This window comes from Gekko japonicus, unplaced genomic scaffold (assembly GCF_001447785.1).
Source record: "Gekko japonicus isolate JY-2015 unplaced genomic scaffold, Gekko_japonicus_V1.1 scaffold15, whole genome shotgun sequence".
In the NCBI taxonomy this organism is placed as follows: Eukaryota; Metazoa; Chordata; class Lepidosauria; order Squamata; family Gekkonidae; genus Gekko; species Gekko japonicus.
In genome coordinates, this window is record NW_015165830.1 from 48,575 (window position 1) to 63,714 (window position 15,140).

The 15,140-nt window shown below is 42.2% G+C and overlaps 1 protein-coding gene across 1 annotated transcript in view; it reads right to left on the minus strand.

Annotated features, from left to right (window-relative positions):
* Positions 1–2,334: 2,334 nt before the first annotated feature.
* LOC107110009 (filamin-B-like) overlaps positions 2,335–15,140 on the minus strand; it is a 96,368-nt gene continuing 83,562 nt past the window's right edge. The window contains exons 37-46 of the mRNA XM_015410716.1: positions 14,533–14,685; positions 13,949–14,071; positions 12,534–12,800; positions 12,120–12,257; positions 11,889–12,004; positions 9,899–10,031; positions 7,398–7,574; positions 4,960–5,178; positions 4,556–4,759; positions 2,335–3,990 (exon numbers count right to left, since the gene is read on the minus strand). Of these exons, the coding sequence (XP_015266202.1) occupies positions 3,803–3,990; positions 4,556–4,759; positions 4,960–5,178; positions 7,398–7,574; positions 9,899–10,031; positions 11,889–12,004; positions 12,120–12,257; positions 12,534–12,800; positions 13,949–14,071; positions 14,533–14,685 (1,718 nt within the window). The 3' untranslated portion in view covers positions 2,335–3,802. The remainder of the gene's footprint in view (positions 3,991–4,555; positions 4,760–4,959; positions 5,179–7,397; positions 7,575–9,898; positions 10,032–11,888; positions 12,005–12,119; positions 12,258–12,533; positions 12,801–13,948; positions 14,072–14,532; positions 14,686–15,140) is intronic.

Here is a 15,140-nt window from a genome sequence, read left to right on the forward strand (position 1 = left end):
ATCTCACTGCTTGGAGCTCTTGGCTCTCAGGGGGCAGGTTCATTCCCTTGAGGCTAGGGAAGCTGAGGCAGAGAGACATGTTTGAGGAAGAGCCCATCAGGGATTTACCAGAATAGTCCCACTCCTGAGCTTGCTGATCTTCTGCTGTTGTGAGACTAGAGTAAGAGTCTGAAGGTCAAAGGTTGTCAGTCTAAGGAGGAGAGATGTGATCCCCTAGAAGGGACCCCTTCCTTGGGCAATAGACCAATATCCTCTCATGCCAAGGATACCCCCTGGGGATGGGGGGGGGAGTGGACTTTTGGTAGAAGGTGATTCAATTATTAGAAATATAGAGGGTGAGGTCTGTGACAGGCATTTTGACTGCATGTTGACTTGCCTGCCTGGAGTGAAGATTGCAGACATCACATGCTGTCTAGATAAGTTAACTGATAACACTGGGGAAAAGGCAGCAGTCATGGTGCACACTGGCACCAATGACATTGGGAAATACAGTTGTATGGTCCTGGAGGAAATATTTAAATTACTAGGCAGAAAGTTAAAGGCCAGGACCTCAAAGGTAGCATTCTCAGAACTGCTACCAGTTCCAAAATGGAAAGCAGATGTCTGTCCAAGCTTAGAAGAATGGGAAAATAACCTTGCTGATTATGCAGTAATGGTGAAATTAACTTATATGAGAAACAGGTCAATTTCAAAATTTGAGAAATGGAAAGTAAACAGGAGACAAACTTAGAATGAGAAATAGTATAAATTTAGAATGGAAACAATTTAAAAATTGTATATAAACATATTGTAATGCATATGGGGAGATGGAAGAGAAGCTAAAAGAAGATGGGGAGATGGAAGAGAAGCCCAATAATTTTTTTGTTTCTGTGTTCACTGTGGAAAATGTGGGGCATGTATCCATGCAACAGCCACTATTTTTAGGAAAGGAGTCTGAAGAAGTGAGTCAGACTGAGGTGACGAGAGATGAAGTTAGGGTTGCTAGGTCAGATCGACCTGGCAGCGAGTGAGGGACTTTTCGGGAGTGGGGGGAGTACGCAATGTGTGTGCAATGTAATGATGTCATGTGGAAGTGATGTCATCATGCCTGCAATGCTCTGGTATTTGGGGAAAATCTGTATGGTTACCAGAGAGTTTTGCCCAAGATACCAGAACACTGCTGTGCAGTGTTGCCAATGTGATGACATCACTTCTGCATGATATCATTACATCGTATTTGGGGGCGGGATTCCCACCAGCCAGCTGCTGATGGCAGGAAAGAGGCCCAAAAACCGGGGGACCCCCCCACCCGGGGCATGGCATCCCCAGATAAATTGCTAGGCCTACTGCTCAAACCAGTTTTGAAGGTGATCCGCAGAGCTGAACAAGGTCTTGAGCCTTGGCTTCTTCCTATTCAAGCCCAGGACTAGCACCACTTCACTACACACCAAGCCTTCACTTCTCTCAAAAGATCCAAAGACAAGAAGATGGAAGGTAGTTGCAATGAACGTGCCTTCCCACAACCACATGGCAACAATTAAGAGCTTTCAGAGACGTGGAGGCACAAGCACTACAGGAAAGAGCCATTTGAAAAAGCTGCATATCTGACCATTCATATATTTTCTCTGAGATTCAGAGTGTAACGTAATATTCATCTAGAATGTAGATGGAGAGACAGAACATACAGTTTCTAAATAAATGTCACAATATAGTGGGTGCTGTCTGCAAAGAAGAATCAAGTGTGCTCTTTCTAGCAGCAGGAGAACACATTTTTCTCAGCTCAGTTTGGGCTCAAAGCAGCTTAGCATTTCAAAAAAGAGTAACAGCAGACCAATTCTGCAAGAAATGGAAATTCAAACTATCAAATCTGTCATCAAAACTCATCTACAGGGTGGAAAGGGGTGGCAGATCAGGTGGAAGCAGTCTCCCCAAACAGGCAGGCAGGCACTCCCTTTTCCAGGGTTGGAGGGGAGCGGTAGAGTTTATTGTTCCATACTAACATTTGCAAAGTATTTCCCATACCCCTTCCCACAGCTGTCACAAGCACTGGACATAAGTAGGTCCCATGGCAGATGTGTTTTTATCATCAATGATTCTCTTGTGTTTTAGCACATTGTTTAAACTGAAGGCCATGCCTCCTGTTTTAACAGAGGGAAAGACCACATGTACACATGACACATGCATTGCTTCTGCTGTAGACTCACTTTTTGTCATCAAGTGAAACTCTGCATTTCAGTTCTTGACAGCAACCAACGACAGGTGCAGGTAGAACACATGATTACTGCAAATTGACAAACATGAGCCAGGATGCAGCAGGAACTGAGAAGCCAGTCCAAATTAGTTTTAACATGCACATTTTATTTCATGAAGCAAAACATTCACGGTTTTAATAAGTTATAAGATACAATATTACACTCTTGCATTTGTTCCAGTTTATTTTGCTTTTCCTTATAGTTTACAATGTAGTGAGTATTTCACATTAAGGCACACAGCACAGTAAAAAAATCCTTGTTACTCTACTCCCACAAGAAGCTGTGCTCAGACTTGGTGCAATGATACACAACTACAAAAATAAAGCTGATCAGATAGAAATCTCTTGCCAAACGGTGGGGAGGAGGAATTATTTCCATTGAGTTCCTTTTTCTATTAGGCACATTTTAAAGCTTGGAGAAACAATATCTACTAAAAGCTTTGTCTTAACCGTTAGTTCTTGGTGTAGATTAGAATGCTCTTTAAAATAACCCTTCCAGTTGAGGAGATAAGGTATGTGCTTATTTTCTTTATCCCAAACAATTAAGGGGATAAACACAGAAAGCAAACTAGGAGTGAGCCACAGTGAATTCCTTAGACTAACCTTTTCACAGGACAATTTTTACCATTACCAGGATTACCCAAAGATTCATTTCTTAATAGTCGACTGCCCAGACTAGTTATCACATCAGTGGGTAAGTAAGTGCAAGCCATGAACTGAATTTTACCGACCTGTGTGGGAGCTGAACTTCTTTGCATTATAACTGATATATGAACTGCATAAGAGCATAAATAAATTCATGTTATATGCAGAAACAAGGAGTGATTAGAGTAAGACCAACCCGCAGGTTGCAACTGAAGTGTTGCGACTGATGGTGTCCTTGGGAACCCAGCAGTATCAACTCAACCCACCCCGCATCCCAACAACTATGGTTAAAGCAAGTAAGAACCGTAACCCACACAGAGCATTTCTGATTAAAACTTCCAGAACTGATTTCTTAACCTTTTGGCCCGATATTACCTGGGTTAACCAGCTGACCTAATACAATTTTCTACTTTCCCCTAAATGTCAACAGCCAAGTATTGTCTGTTTTAGTGTTATGCTGTAAACACTATTTTGAGTTCACTGTTAGGTATTAAGTCAATCAAGTATACAAAAAGGCACATTAAGTACCAGTTTTACCTCATTTCTTTACAAACTGTAAACTGGCAACAGCCTAAGTGATATTCTACAGCTAAATGTAAGAGTTTCCAGTCAAGAGTCCATCACAAGTCAGTAGTTTAAGATACCCAATTATCTAAGATAAATTCCAGTTTAACATAGCAAATCTAAAATCCATGAAAGGATAGTGCCCTGCCATTACATGATTCTTGCATATTGATTCAGAACAACAGAATTTGAAGAGGGCATTACATTTTATAACAATGATACTCCAGACAAAATGGAATACACTAAAAATAGTTACAGATTTTCGTTTGGGTATGTTAAAATATGATCTGCATTCTGGAAAACACTATTTCTGAACAGGATTGTAGTTGTAGAAAAGTAGAACTTTGACACAAGACAATCTTCTTAGGGAACAGTAACATGGAATGGGCTTCCAGGAATGTGCTCTTCACCCCACTTCACAGCCAGAATATAGTCACCTTTCTCCTTGACAACATATGTTACATTGTACTGCTGGCTGCCCAAGTGTTTCACAGATATTTCTTCACAAGGAGTTGTAGGTCCATGGACACCAACTAACAACATATTGGAACCTACGGCACAACAGGTAGATAGTTATTATCACTTAACAGGAGCAGAGCTTGACTCCAGCAATACTCAAAGATACAACAGCTTTAAGCTATCTAAAAACTACTCTTCTCAGTAGGCTAACTAAGCAAAATATTCTGCAGTAAAAGAACCATGTAACTCTATTAAGTAGTCTGCCAGTGCTCAGACTAGATGCTCATTTAAAGGGCACTGAGAATGGTACATTATGTCCAAGGGTGTTTACAGTATATGGCCCCAACAATCCATTGTTAATGGCCATTTCACTGTTTCGACACCTATTAAGAAAGGGCTGGACATTTACCACCCACATCCTCCAGCTGAGCTTTTTGCCTTTCTTTTAATCATTATAGACCAGTAGGATATCTGTATGCAGGATATCTGTACATAACACTCTACACAATAGTAGATTCATAGAGTTGGAAGGGATCTCCTGGGTCATCTAGTCCACCCCCTGCACAATGCAGGAAATTCACAAATACCTCCCCCCACCCCCAGTGACTCCTGTTCCATGCCCACAAGGTGACAGAAGAGTACAGTAAGGCAAATTACCTGCTTTGCTGCTGTCTACAGAAAAGGAATTTTTCTGACCCACAAAAGCTCTTGAAAGCCCTGCTCCTCTGGAGGTAACTTTGCTTGCATCAGATGAAGATTTGGGAATGGCACTGTAGCAGGTGTCTGTTGTTGACCTGGTCACAGACTCCACCATGATTGAGGAAGTTTCATTTGAGATCCCTGGGCTAACTAGCCGCTGACCTAAAAAAAGCAAGATAATTCCTACATTATCCAAGAGCATAGTTTCAACAGTATGGCTACATCTGGCTGCTTCCAAACACAAAGAGATTTCAGAGCTACATTAAAAACACAGATGACACTCTCCGCCCTTCTGTACTTCTGGATCCCCCCACCCCACCCCAGCAATATACATGTTGGCAACCATGGCTCACCAACCTTACCTGTCACTTTTGCCTTGAAAGGGCTCCCAGCTATATGATTAGGCCCTCCATATTTAATTCCAATTAAATAGTTTCCTGGAGCCATAGGTGTGTACATCACTTTGTAGCCCTCTGGAGCTTCCTGGCAATCCATTTTGACCTTTGATGGACCCTCAATTGTAACTGCAAGGGTACCAGGCCCAGCTTTTGTAGTATTTATTGTAAATGCTGATTGTAACCCTGGAAGAACAGAGTGCAAAGACAGATGGGCTCAATCACATGTTTGGCAAGTGCACACCAGTAACAGCCATTGTAAGCCACAAGTTGACATTTATATCCCAAACAGTAGTCTCAAATGGTACTCAAAGCACACTGAACACTCACAGGAGGAACATGTCTGGCTACAGCTCCTGGCGGGTATGTTTAGACATGCCTCCTCTTCAGTCTACAGGCATTGAGCAATGGTTAGAAACATGAGGTCCCGGGGGGGGGATGTCACAAGAATTGGGGGGGATGGGTTCTAACTCCCCCCAGTAGAAAATGAGAAATTTGGGGGAGCACCGAAAGAAACTCTTATCCTGCGGACATACAGCTTTTTCAAGAATGTTTTTGTTTAAATGTAAATAATTTGGGCAACGATTAACATGAGTATTTAATGATACTACTGTAAGCATTCAGTGTTTTCAGCATTACAAGGTTTAGCTTAGTATCCAAATGTGCTGCTAGTCCTACAAGGACTTTTATGAGTGAGTTCGTCTTTTTAAAAAAATCTGTTTTCTTTTGCTTACTACAGAATTTGTTTTCTACCTTCTATATTTTTTCCTCCTCTCAGATGGCAAAGATTAACGAAATCCGCTATGGTAGCGCATAGTACGACATTTAGCAGCAACGCTTTCTCAGGAATCAAGTACACTTGAAATTTCTTATAGGTGACATTTATACATTTAAATTCCATAAATATGCCAAATAGTGGAATTTTGTATGCTAATGCATTATAAATTATTCCCCAAAACCTAGAAAAAATGTTTTAACCTCTCCCCCCACACACACACCCCCTGTGGCTTAAAAAGTTCCAGAAAGCTTCTATTGACAATTCTCAAGCAGCTGTTAAACAGATTCTAAGCTCATCTGGTAACAGGTCAGATCCCTTTTTGCCAAATCTTCCTTTGATGGAGACTGACCACCTCCAAAGGAAGACTTTGGTGGAAGAGGGTTAGTGGATCCTAGCCACAGCCTCATTAGACTTTCTACACTAATTTTTTTAAAATCTAAGGCTGCCTCTGGTCTGTCCCAGTACACAGTCTTTGTATAGGAAAGCAGACAGCACATCCCATTAAAAAAAGGTAAGCTACTGCTACCTGATGGACTGTACTGTTTTTATGGACTGTTAGCTGCCTCAGAAGCCTGCCTGAGAGGCAGGACAAAAGATTTTAATAGCCTTGATGTGCGGAAAGCCACTTATTTAAAGTCAAGGTATAAAACCCTTGCATTTATCCTACAGCAATAAAGAGCTTATGTACCTTTTATGTTCACTCCCCAGGTACAAGTTCAGGAGTTTAATAAACTGAATAGAGTTTCACCAGCTCCACTTGACAGTGTTACCAGTTAAGTGGTGACTCCATACTTTACACAGAATATTTCAGGAAATACCTACTCATTCACATGAACTCAGTATTCATTTCCTGCTGACACCTTACTAGCTAATGTCTGTGAAAGCACCTTTGGTTTAGAGTAAGTGAATCTCTTGCCACAGGGAAATGTGCATGCAAAATGACACATCACATACTTGCGTAAAACAACAGGAAAGAGAAACTCAATTGTCCCTGGTGATTCAGGATGACACTGCAAGTGCCTATTCATAAAACTTTGCAAATGTTTCTTCATCCAATGGTATTTGAAAGACAGGCCAGATAACTAGCTCCATTTTTACAGCAAATGAATCCAACTGGATAACCAAGTTCTAAAAATAAACACTGTTTTCATGGCTGTCTAGAAACTACTACAGCTCTGACTGTGGTAGAACAGTCCAAAAAGCTGAGTCAAGTTGGCAGATAATTATTCTGCTGGTAAATTGGCAGCTGATGTCTCCCTCATTTGCCAAAATCCAGTTGATTTAATTTAGTTCTTTTTCCAAGCCTTTGGAGGGAGCAATGCTTAGATACCACTTTCATCTCTGAAGTATTCTGTTAGACTGACATAGGCCACATTTGTCCTGGATTTCTTGCTTAACAACATTGCTAACCTGAACTGGCATGTCAACTTATGAGAATTGTTGCTCAAATTAGTTTTGACATTTAGTTCTGCAGCTTCCTGGATATCGGCTCTTTCCAGTTCACCTTCATAATTCAGTCTCAGAGCTACAGCATATATTAAAGCAGTAAGGCCAAGCACTTAAGTAAGGCTGATACATTTTCACAATTTACTTAATTTACTTATCAATGTTCAGAGGAAAGGATTACCTGTTATGCCACTTTCAAGACCTGGACCGTAGGCAGTGACAAGTGCTGGGCTTTCCACTTGACCTGGCTCCCCCACTCTAACTTTGAAAGGACTGCCTACAACGTGGCTTCCATTGAACTTCACATCAATAGAATGAATACCGTTTTCACGTGGGATGAAACGAACAGCGTACTTATCTGAAACACATATGCAGGCAAAGAATTCGTTTCTTGAATTATTTATTTTTATTTTTCACATTTATACCCCGCCCTTCCCAGTGGGCTCAGGGCGGCTTACAGAGGCAAGGCAGAACCTTGCCATAATAAACCATAATATACATAATAATTTAAAAACATATAATACATCTTAAAAGTACTAAATAAAAAGTGGTGCTCAGTAACTTCCATAATCCGGAGATGAAGGATCGTAGGTCTGAAGTTCCAAGTGGACGGCTTAGGGCTTCTTCCATTCAGGTGTTTCCTCAGGGCCTCATCCAACCCATAACGGTGGTGGCATAGTAGGGGTGGCGGCTCCTACTCAAAAGCCTGGCGGAAGAGCTCCGTCTTGCAGGCCCTGCGGAACTGCCCAAGATTCCGCAGGGCCCGGATCTCTCCTGGGAGCTCATTCCACCAGGTAGGTATTCTAGAACTCCCATTGCATTCTGACACAAAATACCTCACTTCCCAAACAAGGCTGCATAAGCATTTAAGTTTTAATTTAGACCGATTTAATCTTGAATCCTTGAGGGCAGATTGAAAAGCAATCACCACCATGTGAAGACATGCTTACAGCCACACTTCGCCCAGACAGATGGGCCAGGGGGTGGTCTAATATTGCAAGCTGACCAGAACACAAAACAGCCTTTATAAAACTTGTTCACATAGGTCTTCCATATAAGTGTTACATTTTAACCTTCACAATTAAATTGGCCTTTAATGAAAAATATGTTTCTAACCCAGGCAAAGCCCGATTTCATCAGATCTCGGAAGCTAAGCAGGGCTGACCCTGGCAAGTACTTGGAAAGATGACCTCCATGGAATACCAGGGCCGGGACACAGAGGCAGGCAATATCAAAGCCACCTCTCTTAAACGTCCTAGCCCCACTACAGGTCGCCAAGAAGTCACCATGACTTCCAGGCTCACAAGCACACATACACGAAAATACTCATACAAACACACAAAAAACAAATATGTTTCTATTAGCTTGTTACCCCACCCACCCCCAAAAGGCTAGCAGCAATAATAATCTCCTATGAGGTGGTTATTTGCAACAGTAGACAGCTAAAAAAAGTTGTTCCATGAGAAGTACAGTACTAGTTGTATTTGTATTTAAATAAAGCACACTTTATTCAAACTAAGTCACAGTTGAGGTTAGGAGTAGCTTAAATCACCCAACAAATGCCTCACTGGGATACCTCTGAGGAGAGGGTCTTTCCCTCTCAAACCTCGCAACACATTTATGACCCAGTTCTAATAATACATCACAGAGAGGCCGATGCCTGGAATGCCTTCAACCGATTCCACTCTTGTGCAGGACCAGAAGTCTAGCAGAACAGGCACATACTACTTCCTCCATGTGTTGTCAGTGACCGGGGGGGGGGGCAGGAGCCCAGTGGCCTGAGGGATGGCAACAACGCTCAGGAGAGAGGAGAATGTGGCAAGGCCAGGAGGCACACTTGAGCCAGCTCCACTGATGTCGATGCAGGGAGAGGCCGGAGAGCCATGGCAGCCATGGTAACAGTAGCAGATATGGGTGGAGAGAAGCTGCGTTGGGCCTGGTGGCAAGGCTGGAATATGCATCTGACCTGGCTACACTGGTGGTGATGGAGAGTGGCTGGGAGCTGCTGTTGCCCTGACGACAGTAACAGAGATGGGGGAGAAGTAGCTGCAGATCTGGCGGCAAGGCCAGGAGACGTGCCTGGCCCAGCTTATTGGCAGCAATTGGTGAGGGGTGGCCAAGCAGCATTCCCATTCAGGGTGGTGGGGAGGCCAGTAGTTACAGTGGGCCCAGAAGCTGTGATGGTCCCAGCAGCATTGCCATTATGTGTGGGGAGAGCCATAGTGAGCCTGGCAGTATCACTGGGGGGTGGGGGTGGCAAGAGCTGCAGCCCTCCCAGCAGCACTGCCATTCATGAGGGGCAGAAAACTAAGGGGGTGGAGAGATCCCCCCCGTGAATATTGTGGGCTCCACCTTGTGAAAATATGTATTGAATGGCTGTTGTCAATACAATTCAGATGTGTATCTTTATCACAGAAGGTCCTCTCACGTGGATAAAACCACCACTAGGATATTGTTCAATAATTTAAAGGTGTTGAAGATTGACTAGCACATGCACTTCAGATTATAAGAGGTTTTATTCAGCTCTGGTCAACACTGTGGTCTAACCCCTTGTGAAAAACAGCTGCATGTATCTGGGTTCCAAAAATGGCCTAGGCAATGGCTGCAAGTCTATTTCTAGCCAACTACAAAGTCTTTTGTTTGACTGTTAACTCTAGCGCAACATTTCCCACACATCCTTACCTTGTTCCAGTTCAGAAACATGACATTCTTCTACAGCGCCTATCGGACTATGCACTTTAGCATCAATCTTGCCCTTTGCCCCATTTAGCCTTATGGCAAAGGATGCTGGCTGGTTAACTTTCAACCCAGACTCCTATGAATAAGATATTAAGATTACCGTATTTTGTTTGCAGGATATACACAGTTGTCTCTAAAGATTGTAGTGTTTTTGTACCTTGATTAAAAAGCAGCAAAATACTGACATTAATTATAGCAGAGTTGTACACACCTGCAGTGGAATTTACATATGAACAACTGCTTAGTTTAGCCGTATCCGAAACTATTTTGGTTTTATGCAACCTAAATTTCAGCATGAGTAAACTAGAAACACCACCCCCCTATTTCTTTGAGAATTAAACTAGGAATAAAAAACACTGGATAATCTCATGTAGGTTTGTAGAGTTGCACATTCTCTTGATGAACCAATGTGCCTGGAAGGCATACACAACTTTGTCAGGTAGGAGGATCACTGGGTATGGCTTACAAAAACCAGTTTGCTCCATCTATTAGAGAGACTCTATCCAAGACAAGCCTCACTCAGTTAGCAAGCAGCACTGCTTTTCTAAAGAATACCAGCACAACAATTTAAAAAAATCAAATCTGTGTTGCTCTAGTCTTTACACTTCCCTATGCTAAGCCTGCTTATCTTTCAAATGAATTTCATGTCTCTAACAGTAAGACTGAAGTCAGTACAAAAAATTCAAACAACATTTCTGAAAGCATACAAGTGCAACGCTTTGTTTGGGGACACAGCTTACCTGAAATGCCATTTTACAGCCTTCCCCTCAAGAGAGAAATAGCAAAAAATTCAAACAACATTTCTGAAACCATACAAGTGCAGCGCTTTGTTTGGGGACACAGCTTACCTGCAATGCCGTTTTACAGCCTTCCCCTCAAGAGAGAAATAAATGGAAAATGAGCAAAAGCATGGCAAGTAGACCCCCAGAACAAACGATCTGAGTGCTAAAAGCCCAGCTTCTGCAACAGCATCATCCTGTCCCCCACCCCTTACCCTAAGCAGTTTTATTTCCCTCTTTAGGGTTTAAAGCCAGCTGACAAACATTACTGTCGGGAGTCTTTAAGTGAAACACAAGAAAATCATCAGTACCACAGCTGATTAACATCCTTGTACCTCACTACATTTTCTTATATACTTTTCTTATAATCTTTCCAGCCAAATCTCACTAAAAATCAAGTACCAGCACACAGACTGCTACAAAAAAAGTAGGTCATAAATACTGAAGTAAAGGGTAGGAATGAACTTCCCGAATATGGCAAAAGCCTACATAGACTAGCTGGGTGACGCTCAGTCAAAACAGAAGCAACTTGGAAGAGGCTAGGTTTTAGATGGGCATTCTGGAGAGGGTTTACTTGCATTCAGTAACAGGAAAGCCACAAAAAAGCAAATGGCTGAATATGAACAGGCATCTACAAATGAGAACTTCCCCCTGCATTTGGCTGCTGCTTCGGAATGATCTGTGCCAGTGAGAATTATTGTGCAGTGCTCTCCAAGGGGCCCCCATCCCTTCACTCATGCGCATCTCAGAATACACCTAAGGTAAATGCCTTCACACTTGCCTGTGCAGAAGTGACAATGCTATAGCTGCACTCCTGCAAACCAATTTATAATACAGCCATCACTTCATCACTTATCACTGGCTGTTATCCTAAACTGTAGTATGTAAAGAGGAAGACAAAATAATGATAGTTAAATATGCCAGGGTTTGCAGAACTACAGCTTTGTGCTAGTGTACAGCACAGTGGAAGCCCATAGCTTAACTGAAAATGTACTAGCTTCCCTCTTTCCTATCAGATGCCTTTCTGGAAAGTCCATACTTTCTAATACCAGACCTTCTTCCAAAGTGCAGCAGTAACTGAGTATTATAAGAGCCCAAGAACAAGGATGAACTCAGACTGTGGTAAGTTACTGAGATGTTTCCTTATGTCTCACCTGAAGGCTCATAACAGTGAGCCTACGAGCATCATCTGAAGGAGCTATCACAGGAACCAAGTAAGGACTTTCTGGAATATGCTCGTCGTTGAATTTGATGGACACTTCGTAGTTACCTGAAAGAGATACAAAAAAAATGTCTAGGGAAAAGTAGAAATGCAGAGGTTTTGTTATCAGATTTGATTTCACAAATGGGTTTCTACTCATTACATTAACACATAAGATGCATACCCGGCTCTTGAGCAGTGTATGATACACCGCAAGATCCATCCTTATGGTCTTCAAAAGCAATTTCTGCCTTACTTGGCCCTTCAACTGCGATTGACAGCCCACCAGCACCAGCTTCTCTTGTCCATATACTGAATTCAGCTGTTGGACAACACAAAAAAGCAGCAACTTATTTTCCTGTTAGTTAACAGGCATGAGATTCTTTAATCCCTTTCTTGTGGCACTGGGATTATGCACATGTGCACACAGAGTCAGGGCAGCATTCCTGAACTGCACTCCAGTGGATTGAGTCTTCAGAGTTCAGTTCTGCCTTCAATCCATGTTGCTACTGTTCTTTTCAATACAAGAATGTACAGACTCTCACACACTCAGCCCTGAATGCACATGTCTAGAACAGGAATCTGGCATAGGCCTTACCTGGGATGCCTGCCTCGGCTCTTTCAAGTCCTGGACCACCAGCTCGGACCTTATTGGCTCCTCCTTCACCAAGTGGTCCAACAGTGAACTGAAATGGACTGCCTGGCACATGCTGCCTTCTGTATTTCACTTCCACAGTATGGACCCCCATTTCTTGTGGTACAAAGCGGACACAATAGGTGTCTTTATCGTGCTCTACTACTTCAGCATCAGTAGATCTTCCTGATGGGCTAGTTACACGGGCTAACATGTCACCAATGTCTATTTCTAAAAGATAAGCATCCAAGATTAGTGAGGAGCAAGGAAGATGTTTAGTTAACTAGGATAAGAGAGCAAAGCTACTACATAATGAGAATTACTGCACACATTCTTGAACAGAGCAATGTTTCTGAACAGTTTGGTAATACAAATTGATATATGGTTAATGGAACAAAAGAGATTTATTTATGAGCTCCACTATTTGTGTTTGCAACCTACTTGCTGCTTGTTGTGGCTCAATGCAGATTGTATGGAACAACCTCAGTACCAAAGCAATACTCACTAACCCTACTGAAACATACATGTACTATTTCTGAAGATCCCTAACACAGACAGATTTGAAAGTTTGTCATCTTATGTTAGTCGGGATAATATAATAGGACACCAAGGTTCTCTCAGTGATGTTGGGCACTTTCTGGCTATTCTTCTTCCATTCCATTTCTCCCCACCAAGCCTGTGGAGGACACCTTAAGCAAACACTCTCATTGCAACAACTGAAGACATACATGCTGACTATGATTGTAGTAACATACCAAATATTAGAATATTAGTCCAGTGACTGATTGAAGTGCTGGACTTTACTACAGCTGAACTAAATGTCATGCTTATTAAACTGTGGAATTCACTGCCAGGGAGGTAGTAACTGCAGGCACAGATGGCTTTAAAAAGAGGTTAGACAGATTCATGGTCCATCAATGGCTGCTAGCCATGGTGACTGAAGGGAATTGCCATGTCTAGAAGGAGCAGACCTCTGAATATCAGTGCTGGGAGACAGCAGCAGGGGAGGGCCTCTGCGCCCTGTTTGCCCCTGAGGACAACTGGTTGGCTGCTGTGCGAAACAGAAAGCTGGGCCAGATAGACCACTGGTCTGATCCAACAGGCTCTTCTTATGTTCTTAACCTTAGACAAGTTATGGTTATAAGCAATGTACACTGGAAATACCAGTGTGAACAAAGGCACCTTTCCCTGGTCTCTTGAAGTCAAGTGACAAAGCATTTTTAATAGATGACCACACAGAATGCTAAGGCAATTCACATATGTGCTTTTCCTACATTACTTTACTATATTAGTTTGTACAGGAACTTAGGTTGTGTAAGAGGGCCTAGTGTTTTACATAGTTCCCAATCGTACTTTGCATGCTATTAAACTACACATACCTGGAATTTTTAAGTTAAGGTCACATAGGCTTCCTACAGTTGCTACAGAGGGAGCTCGCTGGGTACGTGTGATGCTTTCCTTTACCCTTCCTTCACCACTTATTTTTGCAGTAAACGGGCTACCTGTGATTCGTAGAGACAAGACAATTTTGGCTTTATCACAGTAAGAAACACACAACAGAGAGCTGATCTTCCATTGCTGGCTACAGAACACTATCTTTACAGCCGTTTATCCCATTAAGAGAGACTGGGCCACCATATTTTCAACTAAATATGATCGCCAACTTACTAGTGAATAGTTGTAAACTACTTTAGCTGGTCTCCTACTTCATGCCAATAATCTCTGTCACTGCTAATTAGAACAGCAAGTTCTATACTTCCAGAGATTCATTCTCTCAAATAAGTATTGGTTGCCTGGGCCTAAAAAACATAATTCTCACTATAAGATGTTTATTCCATCTAGATGTTCCTTCCTTACATATCTTCAGAACATCAAAAACCTGACTAGAAACTTAACCAATTTCCAAAGGCCAGCAGAAATGCAGCTCTTGCTCTTCCTCCGACTATACAGCTCTTTCTTTTACCTGGAATATGTTCATCAGCAAACTTAGTAGACACTATGTAAACACCAGGCACAGTTGGAAAGTATGACACTCTGCAGGTCCCATCATCTAGATCTTCTGTCTGGATATCTACTTTACTAGGTCCTTCAACTGCCAGTGATATCCCACCATAGCCTAGAAAAAAGCAGCTTGAATTCATTGGGGTTCCAAAGCAGGTGAGGTTTAAATATTTAGAACACAGTTGTCATGTTTCAAGCATTACGTGTGAAGAAGTCATTTCATTAAGTGTTAATGAGTTATTTCAAGGAACAAAATCTGCCCTACATTATGACACACATCACAAAAGGTGCCCTGTGTTCTACAACCTCTTGCCCCAAAAACTGAAAGACAGAATTAGAACTCAGATATTTAGTTCTTTTGGTGGAAACAGCCAATAGGCTTAACTGATTTCTAGGATATTGTATGGCATAGACCAGGTATGTCCAACAGGTAGATCGCGGAGGGGTCAGAGGTAGATCACCAGCCCCACTTGATCTCCTGGTTTGCTGGACAGGTGTTTGGGCTTTTTTGTTTGGTGGTATTTGATTATTGGTGCCAGTATGATGAATTCTTATTTTTACTTTTAGAAC